The 24,797-nt window shown below is 40.9% G+C and overlaps 1 protein-coding gene across 1 annotated transcript in view; it reads right to left on the reverse strand.

The window, feature by feature from the left end:
* HYDIN (HYDIN axonemal central pair apparatus protein) overlaps positions 1-24,797 on the reverse strand; it is a 477,232-nt gene that overhangs the window by 142,038 nt on the left and 310,397 nt on the right. The window contains exons 24-25 of the mRNA XM_060172033.1: positions 11,808-11,942; positions 11,067-11,133 (exon numbers count right to left, since the gene is read on the reverse strand). Coding sequence (XP_060028016.1) covers positions 11,067-11,133; positions 11,808-11,942 — 202 coding nt within the window. The remainder of the gene's footprint in view (positions 1-11,066; positions 11,134-11,807; positions 11,943-24,797) is intronic.

Below are 24,797 nucleotides of genomic sequence, written 5' to 3' on the forward strand. Positions count from 1 at the left end.
TCTCTGCAGCCTTGTGTTTTACGAAGGTACTGTGATTCTTTTTTTCCTCTTATTATTTTTCTGAGACCCCTCTGCCATGGGTGACCTTCCTCCTTATGAAGAGGTCTCCCAAGCCCTCTACTTTTTTTTCTCTATACAATTTTTATATCGCTGGGAAATTTTGCTTGGGGCTGCACCTTGGATCCTCTTGACCATGGTCGCAGCTTTCAGGGAATATGTAGGGCACCCTCCCAAAAGGCTACGGGACCTTGAGGCTGAGATCAAAGAGTTAAAGGAGATGGTCATTGTGCTTACCCAGCACCACACATGCTTTCTAGAGAAAGAAAAGCCTGTCCCAATCCTGACCCACCCTAAGCCCTCTGCATTTTGCCACGAGGTTCCCATTTTGGCAGACACGTATCTGGCTTCTCTAGCAGCCACTGCCACCACTGCTTATGTGGCAGCTTCCACTTCTGCAACTCCTCCCCCCCACCACTACAGCACTATTGGATACTGAATACCTTTGCCGGCTTCACAATGGAGCTTTTCCTCCAGAGTAAGTCCACACATTCCTGGTTAATGTTGCCCCCAATACACAGAAACCTCAGGAGTGGTACCCGTTATTCCTCCACAGATCTTAAAAAACTTCACCAGGCAATTAAGGAGCATGGAGTTCATGCTCCATGGACCAGGTCCATTTTACAAGGCCTTCTCCAGAACCTTAATACCCCCCAAGACTGGAGGGACATAGCTCACACTATGCTCCCAGGCCCCCTCTTCCTTCAATGGGAGGCATTTTTAAGGGATGAATGTTTACACCAATCCCAGAGAAATAGCCAGAATCAGCCTCAGTGGGATTTTGAGGCACTGTTTGGAATGGGTCATTTGGAAACCAGAATTCAACAGGCAGAGGCCAAGTTTCCACCCAGTTATTTTAATCAGGTATGCCTCTGCACATTACAAGCATGGGAGAGGTTAACACCACCCATGGGAGCAGCCTCAGCCCCCATTCTCTTCCTTCACCAAGAACCTGATGAATCCCTAGCTAAATTCATTACCAGGGTCCAATCAAGGAGAGAAAGATTTATAATCCTGAAGCCTGTTTTCTCCTCCTGTGTTCTATTGTCTGGGATGGCATGATTCTGGATTTCTGGCAGGCATACCTCAGTCTTAAAAACGAACACACAAACACCTGGATTTTAGTGACTTGGGAGCTTAGATCAAGCTCTTGTCAGGCACCCATTATGACACAGGCCTATGCAGCTACCCTACATAAGTGAAAGGGGACTTGCTTTCAGTGCGGTTGCCAAGGGCTTTGGTGTAACCAATGTCCAGAAAATAAACCATGACACCGCTTCCAGTCAGGGAGCCAGAGGCCCTGAATGCCTTGTCCTAGATTCCAGAAAGGTTTTCATTGGAGGAGAGATTGTTGGTCCAAGTTTCATAGAAATGGCACGTCCCTGTCAAATGTAGATTTAAACAGGGATTTAAACTAGGTGCAGGGTATCCCTCAGCCCCACCTTCAAGAGGGAGTCAAGTGGGTCGCCCTCTTGGTGCCATGCCTTTCTTCCATAAACAAAAGCCCAGCTTGGGACCAAATCCATCGCTCTGTCCACCACTCCATGTAACAATAGCAGAGGGTGAGCAGAAGGAGGAGCACACGATGGTGTGGGAACTCCCCGCGTAAAAATAGCTGGCTGAAGCAAGTGAACAGTGCAGATTCAGAACCTGAGATTTTGTGGACCACCCCTGTTTTAGAAAGTGGTCACCCCACTATGACAGTAAGGATTGATAATATTCCTTTTAAATGTTTGATTGATACTGGAGCAGACAAGACAATTTAAAGGCAAGCAGAGGTTCCCCAGAGTTGGGAACTCTTTACAGGACCATATTTACATGGTGTTGAAGGGTTGATGTAAGCTTTCCTCACACGAGATTCACTTGTGTGGGAAGACTCGGAAGGGACTACCGGACACTTTCGTCCTTTGACAGCTGATATTAGCACCAATTTATTGAGAAGAGACTTGCTGGAATCTCTTGATGTAGTAATATCCTCAGACACCACTGCAGGGCACCACACTCACTCCTGTGAAACTTCTAGATCTGACCAGCACCCCCAATACTAACTGCCCCTGTTTGTAACAGAACTCCCCACTTAGATTGGCTTTCTAACTAGCTAGTCTGGATGGAGCAGTGGCTTTTGCCTAGGGAGAAGCTAGAAATTTTAGAAGAGCTTGTCCAAGAGCAGTTGTCCTTGGGACATATTCGCCATTCCTGGAGCCCATGGAATACTCCTGTCTTTGTGATTAAAAAACGCTTGGGAAAATGGTGCCTCCTCCAAGATCTTCATGCATTTAATAAAACCATGCAGGCTGAGGCTCCACCCAAAGGGATTTGTCTCTTACTTCTACGATTCCCATGGGAATTACAATCATAGTTATTGATAAACAGGATTGTTTTTTTCTCTATTCCCTTGCAGCCACAAGATTGTAAACAAGATTGTAAACATTTTGCCTTCTCTGTTCCTTCTATTAATAACGCCAGCCCTGCCGATAGATTTGAATGGGTGGTACTGCTCCAGGGCATGGCCAATAGTCCTACTATTTGTCAAGAGGCTGTTAAATCTGCCCTTTTTCCATATATTCATAAGGGCCTTAAGGCTTTTCACTATATGGATGACGTGTTTATATGGGGAGAATTAGATACAGATCTCTCTGCCCTCTGTGATTTTCTTATCCCTGTCTTAAAGAAAAGCGGCTTTAATGTAGCCCCTGAGTAGGCACAGCTAATTCCTCCAGTATCTTTCTTAGGCTCAGAGATTTCCCTAACGCAGATTTGTCCCTTAAAACCTTGTGTTACTTTTCCTTCTAATCTCACTCTTGCTTCTTTACAACGTTTTCTTGGAAATTTAAATTGGCTTAGGCAGTATCTTTATCTCCCTACTAGCTGCCTCCAACCGATGTTTGATCTGTTAAAAGGAAGCAAACAGCCCTCCTCAAAGTGTATGTTAACCCCAGAAGCCTCCTTGGCACTGTAAAGGGTTAACCAGGCTCTCCAGGACATGCATCTTGTTTGGTTTTCCCCCTCCTCTCCGGCAAATCTTCTAATCTTTAACTCCACCCCCAAGGTAGTGGGGGCACTGTGGCAAAAGCATGGCATTCTTGAATGGCTTCATATGCCAGTAGGGGGATCTCCAAGACTTCTTACTGAGATTAATGCCTTAGCATCTATGATTCGCCAAGGAAGAAACAGATTGATACAGGTCTTAGAAAGGGAACCAGATTCAATTATTCTTCCTTTTTCTCTCACAGATACAGAGTGGCTCATATGCCACCATTCTCATTTTCCCATAAGTATAATTGGTTTTCCAGGACAATTAGACATTTTCCTTCTAATAAATTGATAGCTTCTTTACCTCTTTTGCTTCTACTAGTGCCTAAACTTTTCTCTCGAGATCCCATCCCCTCTGCTGCTACAATCTTCACTGATGGTGGAAAAAAGGGAGCTGCTGCCCTTATATATTATCCAGACAAGCAATACCCCAAATCTCTCTTTACTGAGCTTCCTGATAATTCCCCTCAGTACAAAGAACTTTATGCTGTTTTCCTTGCATTAAAAGGCGTACCAGAATCCTTCAACCTTTTTTTCTGACAGTGTGTATACTGTTAACTTACTTCCATGGCTTGCTCGTTCTTATGTGAGAACTGATGACAACCCACTTTCTCCTCTCTTAATTCAAATTGCCTCTATGCTCTGTTCTCAAACTCAACCACTGTATGTTCAACACCTTCATTCCCACAGCCCTCTTCCTGGTGCCCTGTCCGAAGGGAATGCTGCAGCTGACCACCTCACCTCCACAGGAATTCTCCTAGCCTCTGTCTCTAATCCTGCTGACTTTCATTCCTTAACCCATGTTAATCTTAAAGACCTTTGAGCTCGATTTCCTGATATTCCTCTGGCACAGTTCTTGCTATTCTTGCTACATGCTCCTCCTGTGCAGGTCTAATCAAGACATCTGCTGTTCAAACTCTTGGGGTTAACCCCCGAGGCTTAAAAGCCAATGCTCTTCGGCAAATTGATGTCACCCACTTACCCAACTTTGGCAAATAAAAATATGTGTTTGTCTCAGTTGATACCTTTTCTAAATTTATGTGGAAGACATCTCAGATGGGAGAAAGCACAAAAAGCTTATAAGCCATATGCTCTCCTGTTTTGTTGTAATGGGCTTACCTCTTTAACTTAAAACTGACAATAGTACTGCTTTTACCAGCAAACAATTTATTGATTTTTGTTTCCTCTGGAACATTACTCATACTACGGGCATCCCCTATAATCCACAGGGACAAGGCATTGTCGAGAGGACCCATCAAACCCTTAAGGCACAATTAAATAAAGAAAAAGGGGGAATATACCCTCCCAGTATCAAGCTGGCAAAAGCCTTAACTACATTAAGTCTCTTTAATATTTACAAAAATTCGAACCAACCTCCTATTATTCTTCATTGGCAAACACCATCCACCCTCCCAGCTATTAAGATCAAATGGAAAGACCCACTCGATAAAATTTGGAAAGGGCCTGACTCCCTATTGACCATGGGGAGGGGGTTCACATGCGTTTTTCCGCAGAATTACTCAAAACCTGTCTGCCTCCTGTCCGCCATGTCTGGAAATACCCGAATGATGGCATTGCTATCCCTGAGGAACAATAAACACTGCAAGAGGACTGGGGGTAGGACGCACCCCAGGACCCATAATACTACATGGCAGAATCTGAAAAATCAGGTTCACAGAGCCCTCTCCCCCCCTTCTCTGAATATCTTATTCTATGACTGGCCAGTTGTGTTTTGTGAGTGAGTTGAATGATCAAAATTTTTTGTATGGCCCATTTTTCTCAGAGTACTCTGAAACTTAATTGACTTTATATAAAAATGCTGGACGCAGCCACGGTTTCTGGAGACGTCCAGAAACAGACCAAAAAACTTGTTTTTTCCTCTTTTGATTTTTTTTAAGTCTTAGTATAAATGTGAAATGTTTAGTCTTAAACTGTGTGAGTAAAGATGGTTCAACTAGGACAGTACAGATCTAAATTAGTGTTTGAAATGATATGTCTTTGTAACAAAAGTTTTTATCCTTCCGTGTATTATAAACTACATGTTTATGTTTCAAGTTTGTTAAACATTAACTTAACGGTTAAAAGTGTAACTTTGAAGCTACATTCTTACCAGGCAGAGTTAAATGAAGGAGTTTTCAACAAGATTCTTATAAGGGTAAAATTAATTTGCTAAAGTAACTGATTATTTAAGATAAAAGTCTAAATATTTAACGTGATGATTCATCATCTCCAAAATTAAAATACAAATTCTCTATACAGGGCATTTTTGGGGGCCCTCCAAAAATGCCCTGTAAACTAATCTTATGGAAATTAATCCACAACAATCTGGCATCAATCTGACATTGTAAATGTTCAAAAAAAAACATTGTTGGGAGTCAGGCGGTAGTGTAGTGGGTTAAGCACAGGTGGCACTAAACACATGGACCGACTAAGGATCCTGGTTTGAGCCTCTGGCTCCCCACCTGCAGGGGAGTCACTTTACAGGCGGTGAAGCAGGTCTGCAGGTGTCTTTCTCTCCCCCTCTCTGTCTTCCTCTCTTCTCTCCATTTCTCTCTGTCCTATCCAACAACGACATCATCAATAATAACAACAATAACTACAATAATAAAAGGGCAAAAAAATGGAAAATAAATAAATAACTACTAAAAAATTTTAAAAAATTGTCATTAACATGTGTTAACTCTCTAAGTAACCTGAGTTTGTTTAAAGTCTAAGGTAAAAATTAGTTAAAAATCAATATATTTTAACTAAATCTGGTCTGAAGATCCTGTGCACAACTTGGTGTGTCTCCATCTTAAATGGGTGTAACTAAAGGTAGAAAAGATGATATTGATATGTAAAGCTCTCATATACCTTCTCAGTCAAAGAGGTAGAACCAGCCTGGGTGAATGATATATAACACAATGGTTATGCTAATGATTCCATGCTTGAGGCTTCTAACAATGGTTCTTCTGTTTACCTTTCCATATTTTATTGAGCTTAAACTGTTTAAACAACCTTAAAATAATACGAGAAAGACCTTCTAAAATTAAAAAGGTACTTAAACCAATTATAATAGAGTTATCAATTACAGTAAACTTCTAATTTGTTACAAGTTTTTTTCTTCACAAGTAAGTGATTACAGCTATGTCAAGCCTTTACATGAAGAAGCATCTGCTCATACGGAATCCCCAGAAATCCATTTGAAACCCTGTCCTTTGACATTGCCCACAAGATGGCATGACTACAACAGTCCCCCGAAACCTATGATGTGACCTGACACAATCTGAAGAACGTGATTCACAGACTCCAAGGACAGAACTTTATTACTGCCTTTCTCTCGCTCATCGCTGTCTGCCCTTCCTGCTCGTGCTTTGGCTATCACGTTTTGGTGATTCCAGCTCACTCTCTACAGAGAAGCAAAGTTCCAGTGGCTGTCCTCCCCCATCAAGATAGATGTGCGGCATTTCTTCCCCTGGTCGTTGGCACTGGACTGATGCTTCTATTTGACTCACTGGTACACCTTTGGACACTCCCTTTACACTGCTGGACTTCTTGAGGACTGACTGTAGCAGTCCATGGACCTTGCATCCAGCTGTCTCAGGACTTTGCAATACCAGATCACCTCTTTCGCCCCTCAGCCTATCAGGCCCCCACTCCTCTGCCTATCAGGCAGTACCCCCTTTCTGCCCATCAGGCAGCCCATCTCTGCCTACCAGGCTTCTCTTCACTCTCACACTGTCCATTGATACTCTTACTTATCGCTCCCTGTCTTATTCCAGTTCCTTTAAAAACGCCTGCACAATATCATTCAGGTTTCTGCCCAACAGGTTTCTGTTCACCCCTACACTGCTATTCCCCTGACATAAATGGAGTCTTTTACAGACATTGACCTATTTATATATGGCCATTAAGAAAGAGGGAGATGTTAGGAAACTGTGAGGATGTGGTTGAGTTTGGCAGGGCTTGAACCTGAGGGGTGCGTCAAATCCTGTTAGTCTCTCTCTCTACCGAGAGGTTGAGCTAGGAGGGACAGTACTACCCCAAAGGTGTGCCTCCTCCTATCAGACTCCTTGCCTCACAAAGCACCCCACATTCCTGATACTATGGCCATTAGATAAAAAGAAAGTTGGTCATTATGCCACGTCCCTTACATTGCTTGACACTGTGGTCTGTGGTCTTTTTACATAATCATTGTTTTGCCTGATACCTGCCTTGTATTGGTTTAATCCCCACTGGTTAGATGGAAGCTTGCTACCTTCACGCTCTTTCCTTCTCTCCACCCCCTCTCCTACCCATTTCCTTTTCTGACCTGCCACTTCCGTTTCAGAAGATATAAATGCATTACATTGCGTTCCCGCTCAGCCATGAGTTCCTGGTTCCTCTCCCATGTCACTGAGTAAGCAGCAGACCAGGTTGGCTCTGGTCGAGTTCTCTCCCCCATGATGCAACCCGACAGGAGGCATAAAAAACTTCTCAGACAAGCAACAGTTGAAAGAATCAACTATCACTAAGTCTTCCCTGAAAGAAGATCTGAAAGGTTACCTAAAAATAGTCAGACCACCATAAATAAGCCATATATGAGAACACTCTAAAACTCTACAAGAATGTCATTAAAATATCTTCAATCTTTGATATCAATAAATGTCAATGTGCCGAATTCACCTATTAAAAGGCACACATTAGGAAGATGGATCAGAAACACAACTCAACAATATGCTGTCTTCAGTAATCCCACCTAACTCAACAAGACAAACACAGACTCAAAGTGAAAGGATGGAAAACTATCATACAAGCCAATAGCCCACAAAAAAAGGGTAGGAACAGCTATTCTCTTATCTGACATGACAGACTATAAAATAAATAAAATTGGGAGTCAGGCGGTAGCACAGCAGGTTAAGTGCATGTAGCACAAAGTGCAAAGATGGGCGTAAGGATCCTAGTTTGAGCCCCAGGCTCCCCATCTGCAGGGGAGTTGCTTCACAGGTGGTGAAGCAGGTCTACAGGTGTCTGTCTTTCTTTCCCCCTCTATCTCCCCCTCCTTTCTCCATTTCTCTCTCTCCTATCTTAGAATGACGACATCAGTAACAACAACAATGAAAAACAACAAGGGCAACAAAAGGGAAAATAAATAAATACATAAAAAATTAAAAATAAATAAATAAATAAATAAAAATTTAAAAGATAGGGATGGACACTACTTAACTCAGTAGATCTGTCAATCAAAAGGACTTAACAATTATTAACATCTATGCACACAATGAGAAACAATCTAAATACATCAAACACCTTCTCAAAAGAACTAGAGCAATATATTAACAGCAACACAGCCATAGTAGGGGACTTCAACACCCCACTCTTTCACTTGAGAGATCATCCAGGCAGAAAATCAATAAAGACATGAGAAAGCTAAATGAGGAGATAACTAAACTAGAACGAGTAGACATCTGCAGAGTCATTCACCTGAAGAAACTGGAATACACATTTTGCTCAAGTCTACATGGGTCATTCTCAAGGATAGATCATATGTTAGGCCACAAATACAGCATCAGCCAATTCAAGAGCACAGAAATCATCCCAAGCAGCTTCTCAGACCACAGTGGAATTAAACTAACACTTAACAATCAACAAAAAATTAGTTAACAGTCCCAAAATGTGGAAGCTCAACAGTACACTCCTTAACAACTCCTGGGTCAAAGAGGAAATAAAGGAAGAAATCAAAATGTTTTGAGAGTTCAATGAAAATGAAGACACAAGTATCAAAATATTTGGGACACAGCTAAGGCAGTACTGACAGGGAAGTTCATAGCCATACAAGCACACATAAGGAAACAAGAAAAAGCACAAATAAACAGCCTGATTGCACATCTTAAAGACCTAGACAAAGAAGAACAAAGGAACCCTAAAGCAACCAGAAGGACAGAAATCACTAAAGTTAGTGCAGAAATAAATAACATTGAGAATAAGAAAACCATACAAAAGATCAACGAAAGTAAATGTTGGTTCTTCGAAAAAGTGAGCAAAATCGACAAACCTTTAGCCAGACTCACAAAACAGAAAAGGAAGACCCAGATAAATCCAATCATAAAGAAAGAGGAGATATCACAACAGACACCACAGAAATTCAGCATATCATCTGAGACTTCTCTGAACAACTTTATGCCACCAAGCTAGAGAACCTGGAAGAAATGGAGAATTTCCTCGATACCTTTGAACTTCCAAAGTTAAATAAAGAGGAACTAGATAATATGAACAGGCCCAGTACAGCTAATGAAATTGAAACAGTTAAAAAACCTTCCCAAGAATAAAATTCCTGGACTAAATGGTTTTAGAAATGAACTGTATAAAGCCTTCAAAAAAGAACTAATACCTCTACTTTTAAAAGTCTTCCAGAAGATTGAAGACACTGGAATACTCCCTTGTAGCTTCTATGAAGCCAACATCACTTTGATACCAAAAGCAGACAGGGACACAACCAAAAAAGAAAACTACAGACCAATATCTCTGATGAACATAGATGATAAAATATTGAACAAAATTCTAGCCAACCAGATATAGCAGTATATTCAAAAGATTGTTCATCATGACCAAGTGGGGTTTTTTCCAGGGATACAATGTTATTTTAATATACATAAATCGATCTATGTGATCCACCACATCAACAAAAGCAAGACCAAAAACCACCTGGTCATATCCATAGATGCAGAGAAGGCCTTTGACAAAATACAACATCCCTTTATGATCAAAACACTACAAAAATGGGAATAGATGGAAAATCCCTCAAGATAGTGGAGTCTATGTATAGCAAACCTACAGCCAACATCATACTCAATGATGAAAAACTGGAAGTATTTCCCCTCAGATCAGGTACTAGACAGCGCTGCCCACTATCACCATTATTATTTAACATAGTGTTGGAAGTTCTTGCCATAGCAATCAGGCAGGAGCAACGAATTTAAGGGATACAGATTGGAAGAGCAGAAGTCAAACTCTCCCTATTTGAAGATGACATGATAGTATACATAAAAAAAAACCTAAGGAATCCAGCAAGAAACTTTTGGAAATCATCAGTAAGATGTCAGGCTACAAAATTAACATTCAAAAGTCAGTGGCATTCCTCTATGCAAACACTAAGTTAGGAGAAGGTGAAATCCAGAAATCAGTTCCTTTTACTATAGCAACAGAAACAATAAAATATCTAGGAATAAACCTAACCAAAGAAGTGAAAGACTTGTATACTGAAAATTATGAGTCAGTACTCAAGGAAATTGAAAAAGACACAAAGAAGTGGAAAGATATTCCGTGTTCATGGGTTTGGAAGAGTTAACATCATCAAAATGAATATACTACCCAGAGCCATCTACAAATTTAATGCTATCCCCATCAAGACCCCAAGCACATTTTTTTAGGAGAATAGAACAAACATTTCAATGTTTATCTGGGACCAGAAAAGACCTAGAATTGCCAAAACAATCTTGAGAAGAAAGAACAGAATTGGAAGCATCACACTCCCAGATCTAAAATTGTATTACAGGGCCATTCTCATCAAAACTGCTTGGGACTGGAACATGAATAGACACATTGACCAGTGGAATAGAATTGAGAGCCAGAAGTAAGCCCCCACACCTATGGACATCTGATCTTTGACAAAGGTTCCCAGACTGTTAAATGGGGAAAGCGAAATCTCTTCAACAAATGGTGTTGTAAAAAATGGGTTGAAACATGCAGAAGAATGAAACTGAACCACTATATTTCACCAAATACAAAAGTAAATTCCAAGTGGATCAAGGACTTGAATGTCTGACCAGAAACTATCAGATACTTAGCATTGGCTCTGAGGGCATTTAGTTTGGAGGTGGCCTAGATAAACTTTGCAGCCTCATGCTGGCCAAAATCCTGTGTCACATTGCTTCTGGATCTACCCACTTTTTGTGAGAAGAATCTTAAACTTGCCAAACTGCCTCACAGAAATAAAAACATAAGTTGAGTATGTTCACCATGGATGCTTGTCCTTTCTTGAATTCTTTGTCTTCAGACATAATTTCTTCATCCAAATGGATAATCCTGGAGAATTAATGAAAAGTGGAGAACCACTCATCAACACTTTCAACTGCCTAATTGTCCTGCCCTCCACTTTCCCTCAGCTGTGCCTCCAAAGAGTAAGTGGGTGCTCTTTCTAGAGATGCCTTTCTCAACAAGTCATCTGGTCAGTGCTATTACTCTGTTCCCTAAACTTGCAGTCTCAGGCATCAAATCAGTCAATTTTCTGCAACCTTCCAACTCTTCTTTCCTGGTCTATTAAGCCCAAACCTGACTTACAAAAAGCTCTATAAAGCTTGAGCAATTAGATGTATCCCTAGTGTTTAGTGTTTAAGTGTTATCATTCACTGGAGCATTTCTCACAAGGATATACTAGTTGCCCAGTTGTCCTATTCTTTTATGATTTTAATCCCGGACCTGACTTTGGCTGTGCACTTTAGGCAGATGGAGAGAAGAATGCAAAAAGGGCTCAGTCCCGTAGGACTGAGGAAGTTTTATCACCCCAGGAGCAGAGACAACTTCTGATTTCACATCACAGATACTGAATCCAGGGCCTCAAGCACAGAAGACATTCATTACACTTTAATGGTGAGTAGTTGAATGAATAAATAAATGAGGCATGGATTTCAGATGTAAGTCAATGCAGAGAAAAAGGTGCTATTAAAACAGGTCTATTGTGGCTGTGGGTTGGTACTTACTTGACATAACTGATTATATCAGTATCAGGGGACTCAATTCCTATGATGGTTGGTACGCTGACTTTTGTGGCTACCAGGTTGGACTCCATCTGGGTCAAGGCAGCATTGTAGGGCCTTCCCCGCCATGGCACAAACCTACAGAGCAGGAAGGAGGGGGAGCTTTGTCATATGTCTACTGTTGTAAGTTAGTGCCTAGAGAGGCTCTCAGTTTTTAATTTGTTTGTTTTTTTCTATTGGGGGAATTAATGATTTACAGTTAACAATAAGTACAGCTGTTGGTACATGTGTAAAATTTCTCAGTTGTCTGCAAAACAGCTAACCCCCACCTAGATCCTCCTCTACCATTGTGTACCAGGACCTGAAACCCCAACCCTAATGCCCTCAGAGTTCTTTACTTTGGCATCATATACCAAACCCAGTCCAACTTCTGCTTTGTGTTTTCCCTTCTGTTTGTAATTTTCAACATCTCAGTATGACTGAGATCATTCCATGTTAATTCTTCTCTTTCTGGTTTATTTCACACAACATGATTCTTTCAAGCTCTATCCAAGAGGTGAAGGTGAATTCAATATATGTATGTGTGTGTGTGTGTGTGTGCGTATTATTATTATTTTACCAGAGCACTGGTCAGCTCTAGTTTATGGTAGTGCAGGGAACCTGGGACTTTGGAGCCTCAGTCATGGGAGTCTCTTTGCATAGCTATTATGCTATCTACCCCTGCCAAATTTCCCATTTTTAATAGCTGAGCAGTAGTCAATTGTATATATATACCACAAATTTCTCAGCCACTCATCTGTTGATGGACACCAAGGATGCTTCCAGGTTTTGGCTATTACAAGTTGTGCTGCTAGAAAGGCCCAAAGAAGACAGATCCCAAAAAACTAATTCTGGTTGGGTTTAAAAAATGATACTGAATGCCTAAACAACTGGGAAAACATCTAAGGTCATGAGGTAAAGACAGGACTACAAAATTTGGATAAGGGCAAGAGAATGACCCACTTAATAATGGCCCTTTTGGTTACTATCACACCATCTTATCATCTGGGGCCCTAGTTAGGGAATCCTTGGATTCCCACACAAATACGACAGGCCTAGACCTCTAATGAATCGCTCTTTCCACCACCACTGGTCATTTCCATCAGCAACAGAATCACAAGCCATCTTGTGGGCCTTATCAGGACCTTGCCCTGACCATAAAGTAGTGACACTAGGGACAGCCCGAGTCTCTGAAGGGGGGCTGAAGTATTCTGCCCTGCCACTTCAGGAAGACTTGTCCTGAAATGAGTGCAGCCTGCAATGTTCCCGGCTGTGACCAAGAACTGTGAGCTCAGACTAATAGGGACTCTGAAGTTACACAGGCGCTGGTGCTGAGTATAAATACATAAATAAATAAATAAATAAATAAATAAATAAGGGCACTGGAGCCGGTAGGTGGAAGTAATAGTTAATTTTAGCCACAGAATTTTTTTTTTCAAGAATGGGAGCTACTCACTGCCCTAATCCAACTATCTAGCCCCTTTCTCTACTCTAGCTTTCTGAGAATTTTCCAGACAGCTCTCCACTGGTGTTGGACCAAATTACATTCCTACCAGCAGTGTAGCAGTGTACAACTTTTTAGCATTTGTTGCTACTATTGTTTCTGATATATGACATTCTCACGGTGGTGAAGTGGTATATCATTGTTGTCTTTATTTGCATTTCTCTGACAATCAATGATGTGTAGCATTTTTTCATGTCAGTTGGCCTTTCAGACCTCTTCTTTGGTGAATATTCTGTTCATATCCTCTGCCTACTTCTGAATGGGTCCTTTGGTTTTTTTGTTTCTGAGTTTGGTAAGCTCTTTATATATTTTGGTTGTTATCCTTTTGTCTAATGTATGGCATGTAAAGATCTCCCATTCTGTAAGGAGTTTTTTTGTTTGGGTGGTGGTTTCTTTTGCTGTGCAGAAGATTTTCAATTTGATGTAATACCATGCATTTTTATCATTAGACCAAAAACTATCAAATGCTTAGAAGAATATATTGGCAGAAGTCTTTTCCATCTAAATTTTATAAACATCTTTAATGATACAAATCTCTATCTATTCCCATTTTTGTAGGGTTTTAACCATGAAAAATGTTGGATTTTGTCAAATACTTTCTTTGTATCTATTGAGAGAATACTGCGGTTTTTGGTTTTCCTCTTATTGATATGGTGGATCACATGAACTGATTTACATATATTGAACCAGCATTGCATCCTTGGGATAAATCTCACTTGGTTGTGATGTACATTTTTTTTCCTTTTTAATATACTGCTGTATCCACTTGAATAGACTTTTGTTCAATATTTTAACATCTATGCTCATCATAGATATTTATCTGTAGTTTTCTTCTTTTGTTGTGTCCTTGTTTGCTGTTGGTATTGGGGTGATGCTGGCCTCATATAAGATGGAAGAGAGTATTCCAATATTTTCAATATTTTGGAAGAGCTTAAAAAGTATAGGTATCAGCTCTTCCTTGATGTTTTTGTATGCTCCATTTTTACTAATTTTCTGTCTGTTGTTAATTGTTAATTCCACTGTGGTCTGAGTAGATGATTGGGATGATTTCAATGCTCTTGAATTTGTTGACACTGTCCTTGTGGCTTCACATAAGGTCTGTCCTTAAGAATGTCCCATTTGGACTAGAAAATAATTTGTATTCCAGTTTCTTGGGTGGACATTTTCTGAAAATGTCCACTATGTCTAGTCTTGTAAGGATATAGTGGGGATGTGGTGGAGCCTGGCAGGGCTTGACCTGAGATGTGAGTCTGTCCTGTTAGTCTCTCTCTCTCTATGGAGGGGTTGGGCAAAAGTGGGGGACACAGGAACCTCAAAGGGTTGCCCATCATATCAGACTTCCCTGCCTCACAAAACACTCTGCATTTTCCCACCTCCAGGAGCTGGCACCCCTTAAAACATTAAGCCTACTACACTCTGCATTCCTTTTATTATCTACATATCAATCTTCTGCTTTGTCTTACAAATGACTAAAGGTCTCCTTCCTAATTCCCCACAGGGTATTGCTAATCCTACCAGAAGAACCCCTAGCAACAGTTGCTGGAGAGGTTCATACCATTCCCAGCCCCTTTTACCTTTCTCCACCCCTTTCCTAACCATGTATGGTATTGTCAATCCACTTCTGTTTCCGTCTTGTCTCTTCCATGTTCCAACCTGGAGGAGCGCACGTGCAGACCGAGAGGCTGATGCCAGCCACCGTGGTTTGCGCCACGTGGCTTAACCAGGTGTGCTACCACACTGACAAAACCATAGGATAAGAGGGGTACAACTCCACACAATTCCCACCACCAGAACTCCATATCTCATACCCTCCCTTGATAGCTTTCCTATTCTTTAAGCCTCTGGGAGTATGGACCCAAGGTCATTGTGGGATGCAGAAGGTGGAAGGTCTGGCTTCTGTAGTTGCTTCCCCGCTGAACATGGGCATTGACAGGTCGATCCATACTCTCAGCCTGCCTCTCTCTTTCCATAGTGGGGCAGGGTTCTGGGGAATCAGAGCTCCAGGACACACGGGTGGGGTTGTCTGTCAAGGGAAGTCTGGTTGGCATCATGCTAGCATCTGTAACCTGGTGGCTGAAAAGAGAGTTAACATATAAAGCCAAACAAGTTGTTGACTAATCATGTACCTAAAGGCTACAGTACTGCAGATGAAGAGTTGGGGGGGGATCCTCCATTTTGTAGATAGCTAGTAGGCATATTTTAGTTATATTCCAAAGGGCCTGTGGCTATACTAGTTTTTGTTTGTTTGTTTGTTTTCTTTTACTTTTTTCCCCTGAGCCTGAAATTTGATGCAGGTGGATCCTAGTCATCTGGGGGAGATGATGTCATGGCTGGGGAAAAGGACCAGAAAGCTGGATCAGGGAACAGAGTATCTCCCTAATAGGAGAAAGGTGTATAAGTATTGTTGACTGTAAACCCCACTGATCTGATGTGATCTGGGGCCCATATTCAGCTTAGGAGCCTATGTGACCTCTGCATCCCTGTAGATCCGAGCTCACATTCTGTGGTCATCAGTAGGAACATTCCAAGCTGCCCTAATATCAGGACCCATCTTCCTCAGGTGTAGCATAAAGTATAGTATCCAGCCTCACTTCAGAGGATGGAACATTCTCTACTGTTGTTGATCCAAGTTGAAGGCAAGGTCCTATGGGGGCCCACAAAGGGGTCTGTTTTATTGTTCCACATATAGATGACTGGTAACAATGGAGAGAGGGATTTATTCGAAGTCAAGGCCCACCATGTCTGTTTGGGAATGTCAAGACACCCTGAATAGGGCCCCAGCTGATGGCCACCCCCATGTTTTATTAGTTTACTTAAAGTCTATCCTGTCAGACATGAGAATAAAGGTTCCTGCCCTTTTGTTGTTGTTGTTGTATGTTAGCTTTCCAATCTTTTACTTTGAGTCTGTTTTTGTCCTGTTGAGTTAGGTGGGATTCCTGCAGATAACATATGGTTGTGTTGTGTTTTCTGAGCCTTCTTCCTACTCTGTGCCTTTTAATGGGAGAATTCATGCCATTGACATTTATTGATATTATGGATTTAAGATATTTCAATATCATTATTCCAAACTTTTCTGATTGTTCTGATATGTGGCATATTTTTTTGTTGATATTATTATTGTTTATAGACCTTTTAGAACTTCTTGCAGGGCAGGTTTGATGATCATTGATTCCTTCAACTGTTGATTGTCTGAGAAGGTTTTTATCCCTGCATCTAGTCTGAATGATAGTCTAGCACAATACAATAATCTTGGCTGAAAACCTTTCTCGTTGAATGCTTTATATGTATCTTGCCATTCTCTTCTGGTTTTTAGAGTTTTCATGGAGAAAACTGCTAATAATCTTATAGTTTCCCTCTGTATGTGACTCTTTGTTTTTCTTGTAGCCTTCAGAATATTTTACTTATTTTTATTCCTTTCCATTTTAACTATGATATGTCGTGGTGTATATAGGTCTGGACCAATTCCATCTGGGACTCTCTGGGATTCTTGAATCTTTATGTCTGTTCTGTTTTTGTATGTTTTCTTCTATTTTCCCCTCTAGTATACTTTCTTCAAACTCTTCCTTTCTTCTTTGGCAATACAATAATGCATATATTATTTCTCTTGAGGTCATCTCATCTGCCACTGTTGTTGTTTTCAGTGTCTCTTAATCATTCCATTTTTTTAGTTCTCTTACCTCTTGTTTATTTTATTTATTTATTTTTAATTAAATTAATTTACTTATTCCCTTTTGTTGTTCTTGTTGTTTTTTATTGTTGTAGTTATTATTGTTGTTGTTGTTGTTGGATAGGACAGAGATAAATGGAGAGAGGAGGGGAAGACAGAGAGGGGGAGAAAAAGACACCTGCAGACCTGCTTCACCGCCTGTGAAGTGACTCCCCAGCAGGTGGGGAGCCAGGGGCTTGAACCAGGATCCTTATGCCAGTCCTTGTGCTTTGTGCCACATGTGCTTAACCTGCTTCACTACTGCCCAACTCCCTATTTATTTATTTTTAAATGCAGCTCTGTCTTGCCCAGGATAACACGTGGCCTAAATTCTATTCTTTATTTCTTTGAAAGCAAGGCGGGGGTTCAGAGAGATAGTTCACTTGGTAGAGCTCATGGCTTGCTGTGGATGAAGCCCTGGGTTTGAACCTCATCATCACAGAGAAGCACAGGGGGGACTCTATGGATATTACTGCTGCAGTGTGGTGCCTTCTTTCTCTGTCTTCATCTATCTCTTTCTTTCTCTCAAAAAGAAATGAATGAAAAATTATGCTGGGGAGGCCACCTATTGGTACTGTGCATGCACAAAGCCCTGGATTTATTCCTTGGTGCTACATAACAAAAGGGGAGAAAGGGTGGGAGAAACAACAAATAGACACCAAAGCATTACTTCATTCAGATACTCCTAGTGCTGTCCATAGTTCCAGTACTCAAACCTAGATTCTTATACACAGAGATGTGTGTGCTCTATCAGGTGACTATCTCCAAGTACCCCCACCCTTGCCCCATCTTAGGCTTTTTTATTTATTCATTCTGGCCCCATCTTCATGCTACTTTAGCTCTAAGGCTTAGCAGAAATGTCATCTACTATATGAAATTCCCAACACAATCCCATCTTCCAGTTGGAGCATTTTTTCCCTGCCTTTGAAGTTTCACAGAATTTAGAATATTGTTCACTAGCTCTATCATGTACCTGAATACCATTTCCTAAACTTCTGGCAGAAACTGTATCATATCTACCATTTTGAGTACTACTCAAAATCTACTAAATCAGGTTTGTTGAGGGATACATTAGATATACAAAGTACTCATCTTAATTATACAGTTTGATGTGTCTTTACAAATCCACATACTCATGTAACCATTGTATTAGTATGCAGAACATTTCCACCAACCCCAAAGTTGTCTTGCTGCTTTAGTAGGCCAGTTCCCCACACAGTTCCACACAAACATTCATTAGTGTTACATTAGTATAGATTAACCTATCATTTCACACAAATGGAATCATAAATATGGACTCCTTGATGTCTGAATTCTTTATATATATATTTTATTATATTTTTATTTATTTATTGGATAGACAGGCAGAAATGGAGAGGAAAGAGGGAGGGAGAGGAAAGAGGGAGATAGAGATAAAGAGAGTGAGAGAAAGAGACCTGCAGCCCTGCTTCACCACTCATGAAGCTTTCTCCCTAAAGTTGGGGACGGGGGGGCTTGAAGCTGAGTCTTTGTGCACTGTAATGTAGGCACTTAACCAGTTGTGCCACCACCCAGCCCCAATGTCTGAATTCTTTCCTTCAGTGGAATACTTTTGAATTTATCTATGCAATCACAGGCAGGAATTTTCTCTGTATCTTTTGTAAGTTTATTTTTTATTTATTTTTATTGCCATCAGGGTTATTACTAGGGGCTTGGTACCTGCATGAGAAATCCACTGCTCCTGGTAGTCACTTCCTCTTTCTTTCCTTCTTCTTCTTTTTTTGATTCATATTTATTTATTCCCTTTTTGTTGCCCTTGTTGTCTTATTGTTGTAGTTATTATTGATGTTGTTGTTGTTGGACAGGACAGAGAGAAATGGAGAGAGGAGGGGAAGACAGAGAGGGAGAGAGAAAGATAGACATTTGCAGACCTGCCTCACTGCTTGTGAAGCAGGTGAGGAGCCAGGAGCTCGAACTGGGATCCTTATGGCAGTCCTTGTGCTTTGTGCCACCTGCGCTTAACCCACTGCACTACTGCCTGACTCCCTTCTTTCCTTCTTTTATTTATTTTTCCCTTTCCTTTCCAACTGACAAGACAGAGAGTACTTGAGAAGGGAAAGGGAGATAGAGAGAAAGAGAGACACCTGCACTACTGCTTTATTGCTTGTGAAGTTTCCCCTGCAGGTGGAGACCTGGGGCTTGAACCCAGGTCCTTGCAAATGGCAATATAAATCCTAAACCACGTACACTACTACACAGACCCAAATCTTCTCTTTATCACTGAGTATCAGTCCACGGCTTGATGCCTCCTATCTTTTCCCAGCTTTTCACAGATGGACAGTGAGGTAATTTTCAGCTTTCAGATGCTATGAGTATAACTTTTCTGTGAGCACTTGTGTACAAGTCTTTGTGTGAATATATGCTCTCATTCCTCTGGGGTTAATTCCTAGAGGAAAATTGCTGGGTTTTATGATGTATGGATGCTCAACATTACAGGAAACTTCCAGATTCCATAAGTGGTTTTACACTGTCACCCATGGTGTGTGAGGGGCTCCAGACCTTTGCTCATTCTTGGACTTGAACCAGGGTCATGCATATGGCAAATCAGGTGCCCTATATAGTGACATAATCCTCTGGCTATAGTCTTTAATATTTATTTTTATGGGGCCGGGTGGTGGTGTACCTGGTTGAGCGCACGTTACAGTGCATAAGGACTGATGTTCAATCCCCCTGTCCCCACCTGCAGGGGGAAAGCTTCATGAGTGGTGAAGCAGGGCTGCAGGTGTCTCTCTCCCTCTACATACCTCTTCCTCTCAATATCTAACTGTATCTATCCAATAAATAAATAAAGATAATAAAAATTTTAAGTATATTAATTTTTATATTTTATTTTTATTAGTAAATAATGGTTTGTTTACAAAATTCTAATATTACATGGCTATAGCTCCACACCACAGCCGCCATCAAAGTTTTGTGACCTCTCTTCCCTCCCTGTTGGCCCTAGTCTATTAATCTTTATCAAATGAGCATGTAGTAATAGTACAGTGTGATGATCATCAATAGACTTTGTTTAAAAGAATAATTTATTTCATTTGTATAAATGAAAGACTAGTTTTATCTACCATATTTAGAAAGATCAATGAAAACAATGTTATTATTTTCTTGTCTGGTGAAGGCTCTGAGTTGATCCCTGTTTGCTCTTTAGAAGCAGACAGATCAGCTCATGTTCCCTTTGCTAAGACACTGAACTAGTATCATCTGTGGTTGGGCTTATTACCCTGCAGAAGGGCAGAGTTGAAGTTATTTCATCTTTACAACTTCTATAGTCCAGAGTCTTCTACAGAGCATCAGTTCAATATGCATTTTATTAAATGGATGGATGGATGCATGAGAACAGGTGAACCACTTAGAGGCAGTCAGGCTACTCTGTTCCTCTACTTCCAAACCTTTCCCAGGTGGAATGAGAAGAGTGGAATATCTCAAGTTGACATTATCTTAGTCTGAAACCATGCCATTCTAGGTAGAAGACCCAGCTTATGCAAGTTTGGGGAAGATCATTAAAATAAACATTACTGGGGGGCTGGGTGGTGGTGCACCCAGTTAAGCGCACATATCATTATGTGTAAGGACCCGGGCTTGAGTCCCTCATCCCCGTCTGCAGGGAGGACACTTCAGAAGCAGTGAAGCAGGTCTGCAGTTGTCTATCTTTCCCTCTCCCCTTTTCTCTTCCCTCCACTCTCAACTTCTCTCTGTCCTGTCAAATAAAATAGAAGGAAGAAAAAATAAATAAAAAGGGAAAAATAGCTTGTTAGGTGCAGTGGATTCATAGTGCTAGCAATGAGCCCCAGTGAGCCACTGGAGGCAATTACAAAAAAATAAATTCTTGAACCTCATCCTTTGGTAAATTTTGATTTGGCAGGTCTTAAGTAGGACATAAGCAGTAGAATTTTAACAGTCTTCCCAGGTGATTGTAAGGTATATCCAGATTTAGGACAGATCCTGGGTAGGAATGAGGATAGGACAGCTAAGGCTGGAGCTGATAATTAATATGGGGCTTTCACTCAGCCTTACAATCTACGTGCAGTGGAAATCAGCAGAGGCTGTTTTGGAGCTCTTATTAAATCACTCTGGGTTGCCAGGGGTCCCTGGGGAGACTGCAAGATCACTGACAAACAGGATAGCAAGTTCTCATCCAGGCACTCTTGAATATTGTGATGAAGTATGAAAAGAAAAAGCAGATAACAAGATCTCTAAAGGGAAAATACAAAGCTTTGGTGCAGTGGTCCAGGAGGTGGTGCAGTGGATAAAGCATTGGACTCTCAAGCATGAGGTCCTGAGTTCAATTCCTGGCAGTACATGTAACAGGGTAATGCCTGGTTCTTTTTCTCTCCTCCTATGTTTCTCATTAATAAATAAATAAACTTTTTTTTAAAGCTTTGGTGCATCTGGAGACTTGTGGTAAAACAATACCTCAGCTGACAAAGAGATATCTGGACAACTGGGAAGTGAGAGGACTTTTTGGGAACAAATAGAGAAGTTCAGCAGAGCAGCCTTATAGTTAGCAGACAGAGCCACAGGAGTCAGTGAAGGCTCATATCATCATGAAGGCTTTAACTTACCATCAAAATTGAAAACCTGCTCCAAAAAAAAAAAAAAAAATTGAAATAGAATGGTGGTTGAGGTTTTTTGGATCGGGTTTCATTTTTCCCCCTCAGGAACAGATGATTGCTTTCCTGTTATGCTGACCTAAACAGGATTACAGTCAGTTATTTTTAAAAGACAGTGTGTGGCAAGCAAGAAAAATCAATATTACTCTAATTTTAGAGCTCTCCAGATTGGAGTCACTGGTGGAACCAGGAAAGCAGCTCTCCCTTCAGGCACAGCATATGACTCAAGGTCAGTGTCGATCTATGTTGGTTTGGCCTCACCAATTTTCCTTTTCATATTTTATTTTTCAACTCTTGGGCAAGTCAGGATCAATAATGATCTTTTGTGCTGCAAATTAAAAAAAAAAAGTCTAGCACTCTCATTACTTGTTCTCTCTTTACTGGAGGCAGTGTTGTATTAAAATAAAAACCCAAAGGATAAGTTTGTGCTTCAGTTAATTTTTGGTGGGGTAATTCAAATGATAACTGGGGGTGGAGTTATATATGTTGGACATCTGCTGAGGTCTGAGCCATGCAGCCCAGGGCTCTGAAAGAGTGTGGCTGCCTCGTAACAGATACATTGCTTTTTTTTTTTTCCCCCTCTTTCTTTTTCTTTTTCTTTTTCTTTTTCTTTTTTTTTTTTTTTTTACCAGAGCACCACTCAGCTCTGGTGCGGGGGATTGAACCTGGGACTTTGGAGCCTCAGGCATGACAGTCTCTTTGCATAACCACTATGCTGTCTCCCCCGCCCGATACACTGCTTTCTTTCTAAGTAGATCATTGGACCTGGATTCTAGGAGTGTCCACAACTGAGGGTGAAAATTGCCATTGGTTAGATAAAAATAACCTATGGATGTGCTTTGACCCATGCTGTCTCATTTTACTTTATATGAGAGAAAGTTCACATGAGAGAGAGAGAAGGAGAGAGAGAGAGAGAGAGAGAGAGAGAGAGAGAGAGAAAGACAGAGAAGCCAGAACACCCCTCTGGAATCTACATGCAGCACTGGGAATCTTAGTCATGCAACCTGTACACTATCAGCTGAGCCTTTTCTCAGGGTTACCTACCTACCTACCTATCAAGATACTACTGGTACACTTTCTTGACCCACTTTACTGGGATAGCAAATCTTTTCTGCAGTATTTTCCAAACTCCTCAGGGGCTGCCTCACTCACCCACCCTTAGTTGACTGATGAGGAGGAAAGCTCTAAGAGCTCAGCCTCCCAATCTCTGAGCAGAACAGACTCGGTGAGGTGATTCATACTCCAAAACTCCTCTTGGAATTCCATCTCCCTTTTATTTTCCTCCTCTCCCTATCTTATTCCCCGTACTCTTCTTGCATAGACCAGTTTTGAGTTTTCAATAATCCAACGGCATGGATGTATGCTAATTATTGTAATTTATTTCACTGTTGAGTTTTTTTTTTTTTTTCTTTTTCCTGTAGGATGTCCAGTGTTCTTGATTAGCAACCCGTGGGCCTTTGAAACAAGTAATCCTCACAATTCCCAGACTCTGTATGTAACTATCTATACCCTGGTGGACTCTGATTGTAGCTAATCCATTTGTGCCTTTGATTCAGTTCATTTTTATAACCAATCAGCCCAGGCCCTTTTTGATCCTGCCCTGTAAGCAATCAGCTTGTACTGTGTCCAGTTTGAAAAAGATAAAAGCTGCTCGCCAAAGTGGGAGAACAGTCAGCTGTGGTATGAACCTACCAGATTCTGCCCTCCATGTGGCCTAGGTCTCCTTGGCTACACCAGAGCTGTAACACTCTAGGGCTGTTAACATTCAGAGTTGTAACACAGACTCTTCTGTAACATCATGCCAAGCAAACCACTCATCTTATTTTCTATAAAGTGCCAAGAGGACAAAGTGTAGGATTTCTGACCCTGTCTTCTAACTGCTGCCCTCTTGACTATATATCACAAGCCTACTCCACATTAGGTCCCTGTTTCCTGTTTCTAAAGGGAGCAGAGTATAATCGTTACTTTAAATCATGTTGAAAGTGGGCCAACTTCCCAAGTCTCTCTGGGCACAAATGCTAAGTCCTATCCATGCTCATATATTTGCTGCACCCAGTAGAAAGACACTATCTATGAACTAGGAAGTGGATCCCAGCAGGCACCAATTCTGTATGCCATAGTCTTGGATTTCTCGGTTTTCTGAACTATAAGAAATAAAATGTCTGCTGTCTACTAGCAATTTAGTCATTGGCATTTTGTTACCCCAGTCTCAACAGACTAATAAGTAATTTTAGCTAATACTTTCCTTTTTTTAATTGGGGAGATTAATGGTTTATAGTCATTAGTAAATACAGTAGTTGGTACATGCGTAAAATTTCTCAGTTTTCTGCAAGACACTCTAACCATGCCCTATCAGGGCCTCTTCCACAATCATGCTCCAGGACCTGAATCTCTCCCACCACCCCCAAGAGTCCTTTACTTTGGTGCAATGCACCAAATCCAGTCCAAGTTCTGCTTTGTGTTTTCCCTTCTGTTCTTATTTCTCAACTTCTGTGTATGACTGAGATCATTCCATGTTCATCCTTCTCTTTCTGGCTTATCTCATTTAACATGATTCTCTCAAGCTCCATCCAAGATGAGGAGAAAAAGGTGAATTTGCCATTTTTAATAGTTGAATAGTATTCCATTGTGTATATACACCACAACTTATGGAGCCACTCATATGTTGTTGGGCACCTAGGTTGCTTCCAGGTTTTGGCTATTACAAATTATGCTGCTCTGAACATAGGTATATATACATCTTTTTGGATAGGTATGTTTGGTTCTCTAGGATATATCCCCAGGAGAGGAAATGGTCTATTTCAAGCCTTCTGAGAGTTCTCCAGACTGCTACTCTCCACAGGGGTTGGACCATCAGCAGTGCAGAAGGGTTCCTTTACCCCCACAACCTACCTAACATTTGTTATTGCTATCCTTTCTGATGTTATGACATTCTCATGGGGGTGAAGTGGTATCTCACTGTTGTCTTCATTTGCATTTCTCTGAAAATCAATGACTTGTAACTTTTGTCTTTTTTCATGTCTTTTGGATATCTTCTCTGGTGAATATTGTGTTCTTTTTTTCTTAAAAAAATAATACATTTATGTATTTCCTTTTTG

Source organism: Erinaceus europaeus, chromosome 2 (assembly GCF_950295315.1).
Source record: "Erinaceus europaeus chromosome 2, mEriEur2.1, whole genome shotgun sequence".
In the NCBI taxonomy this organism is placed as follows: domain Eukaryota; kingdom Metazoa; phylum Chordata; class Mammalia; order Eulipotyphla; family Erinaceidae; genus Erinaceus; species Erinaceus europaeus.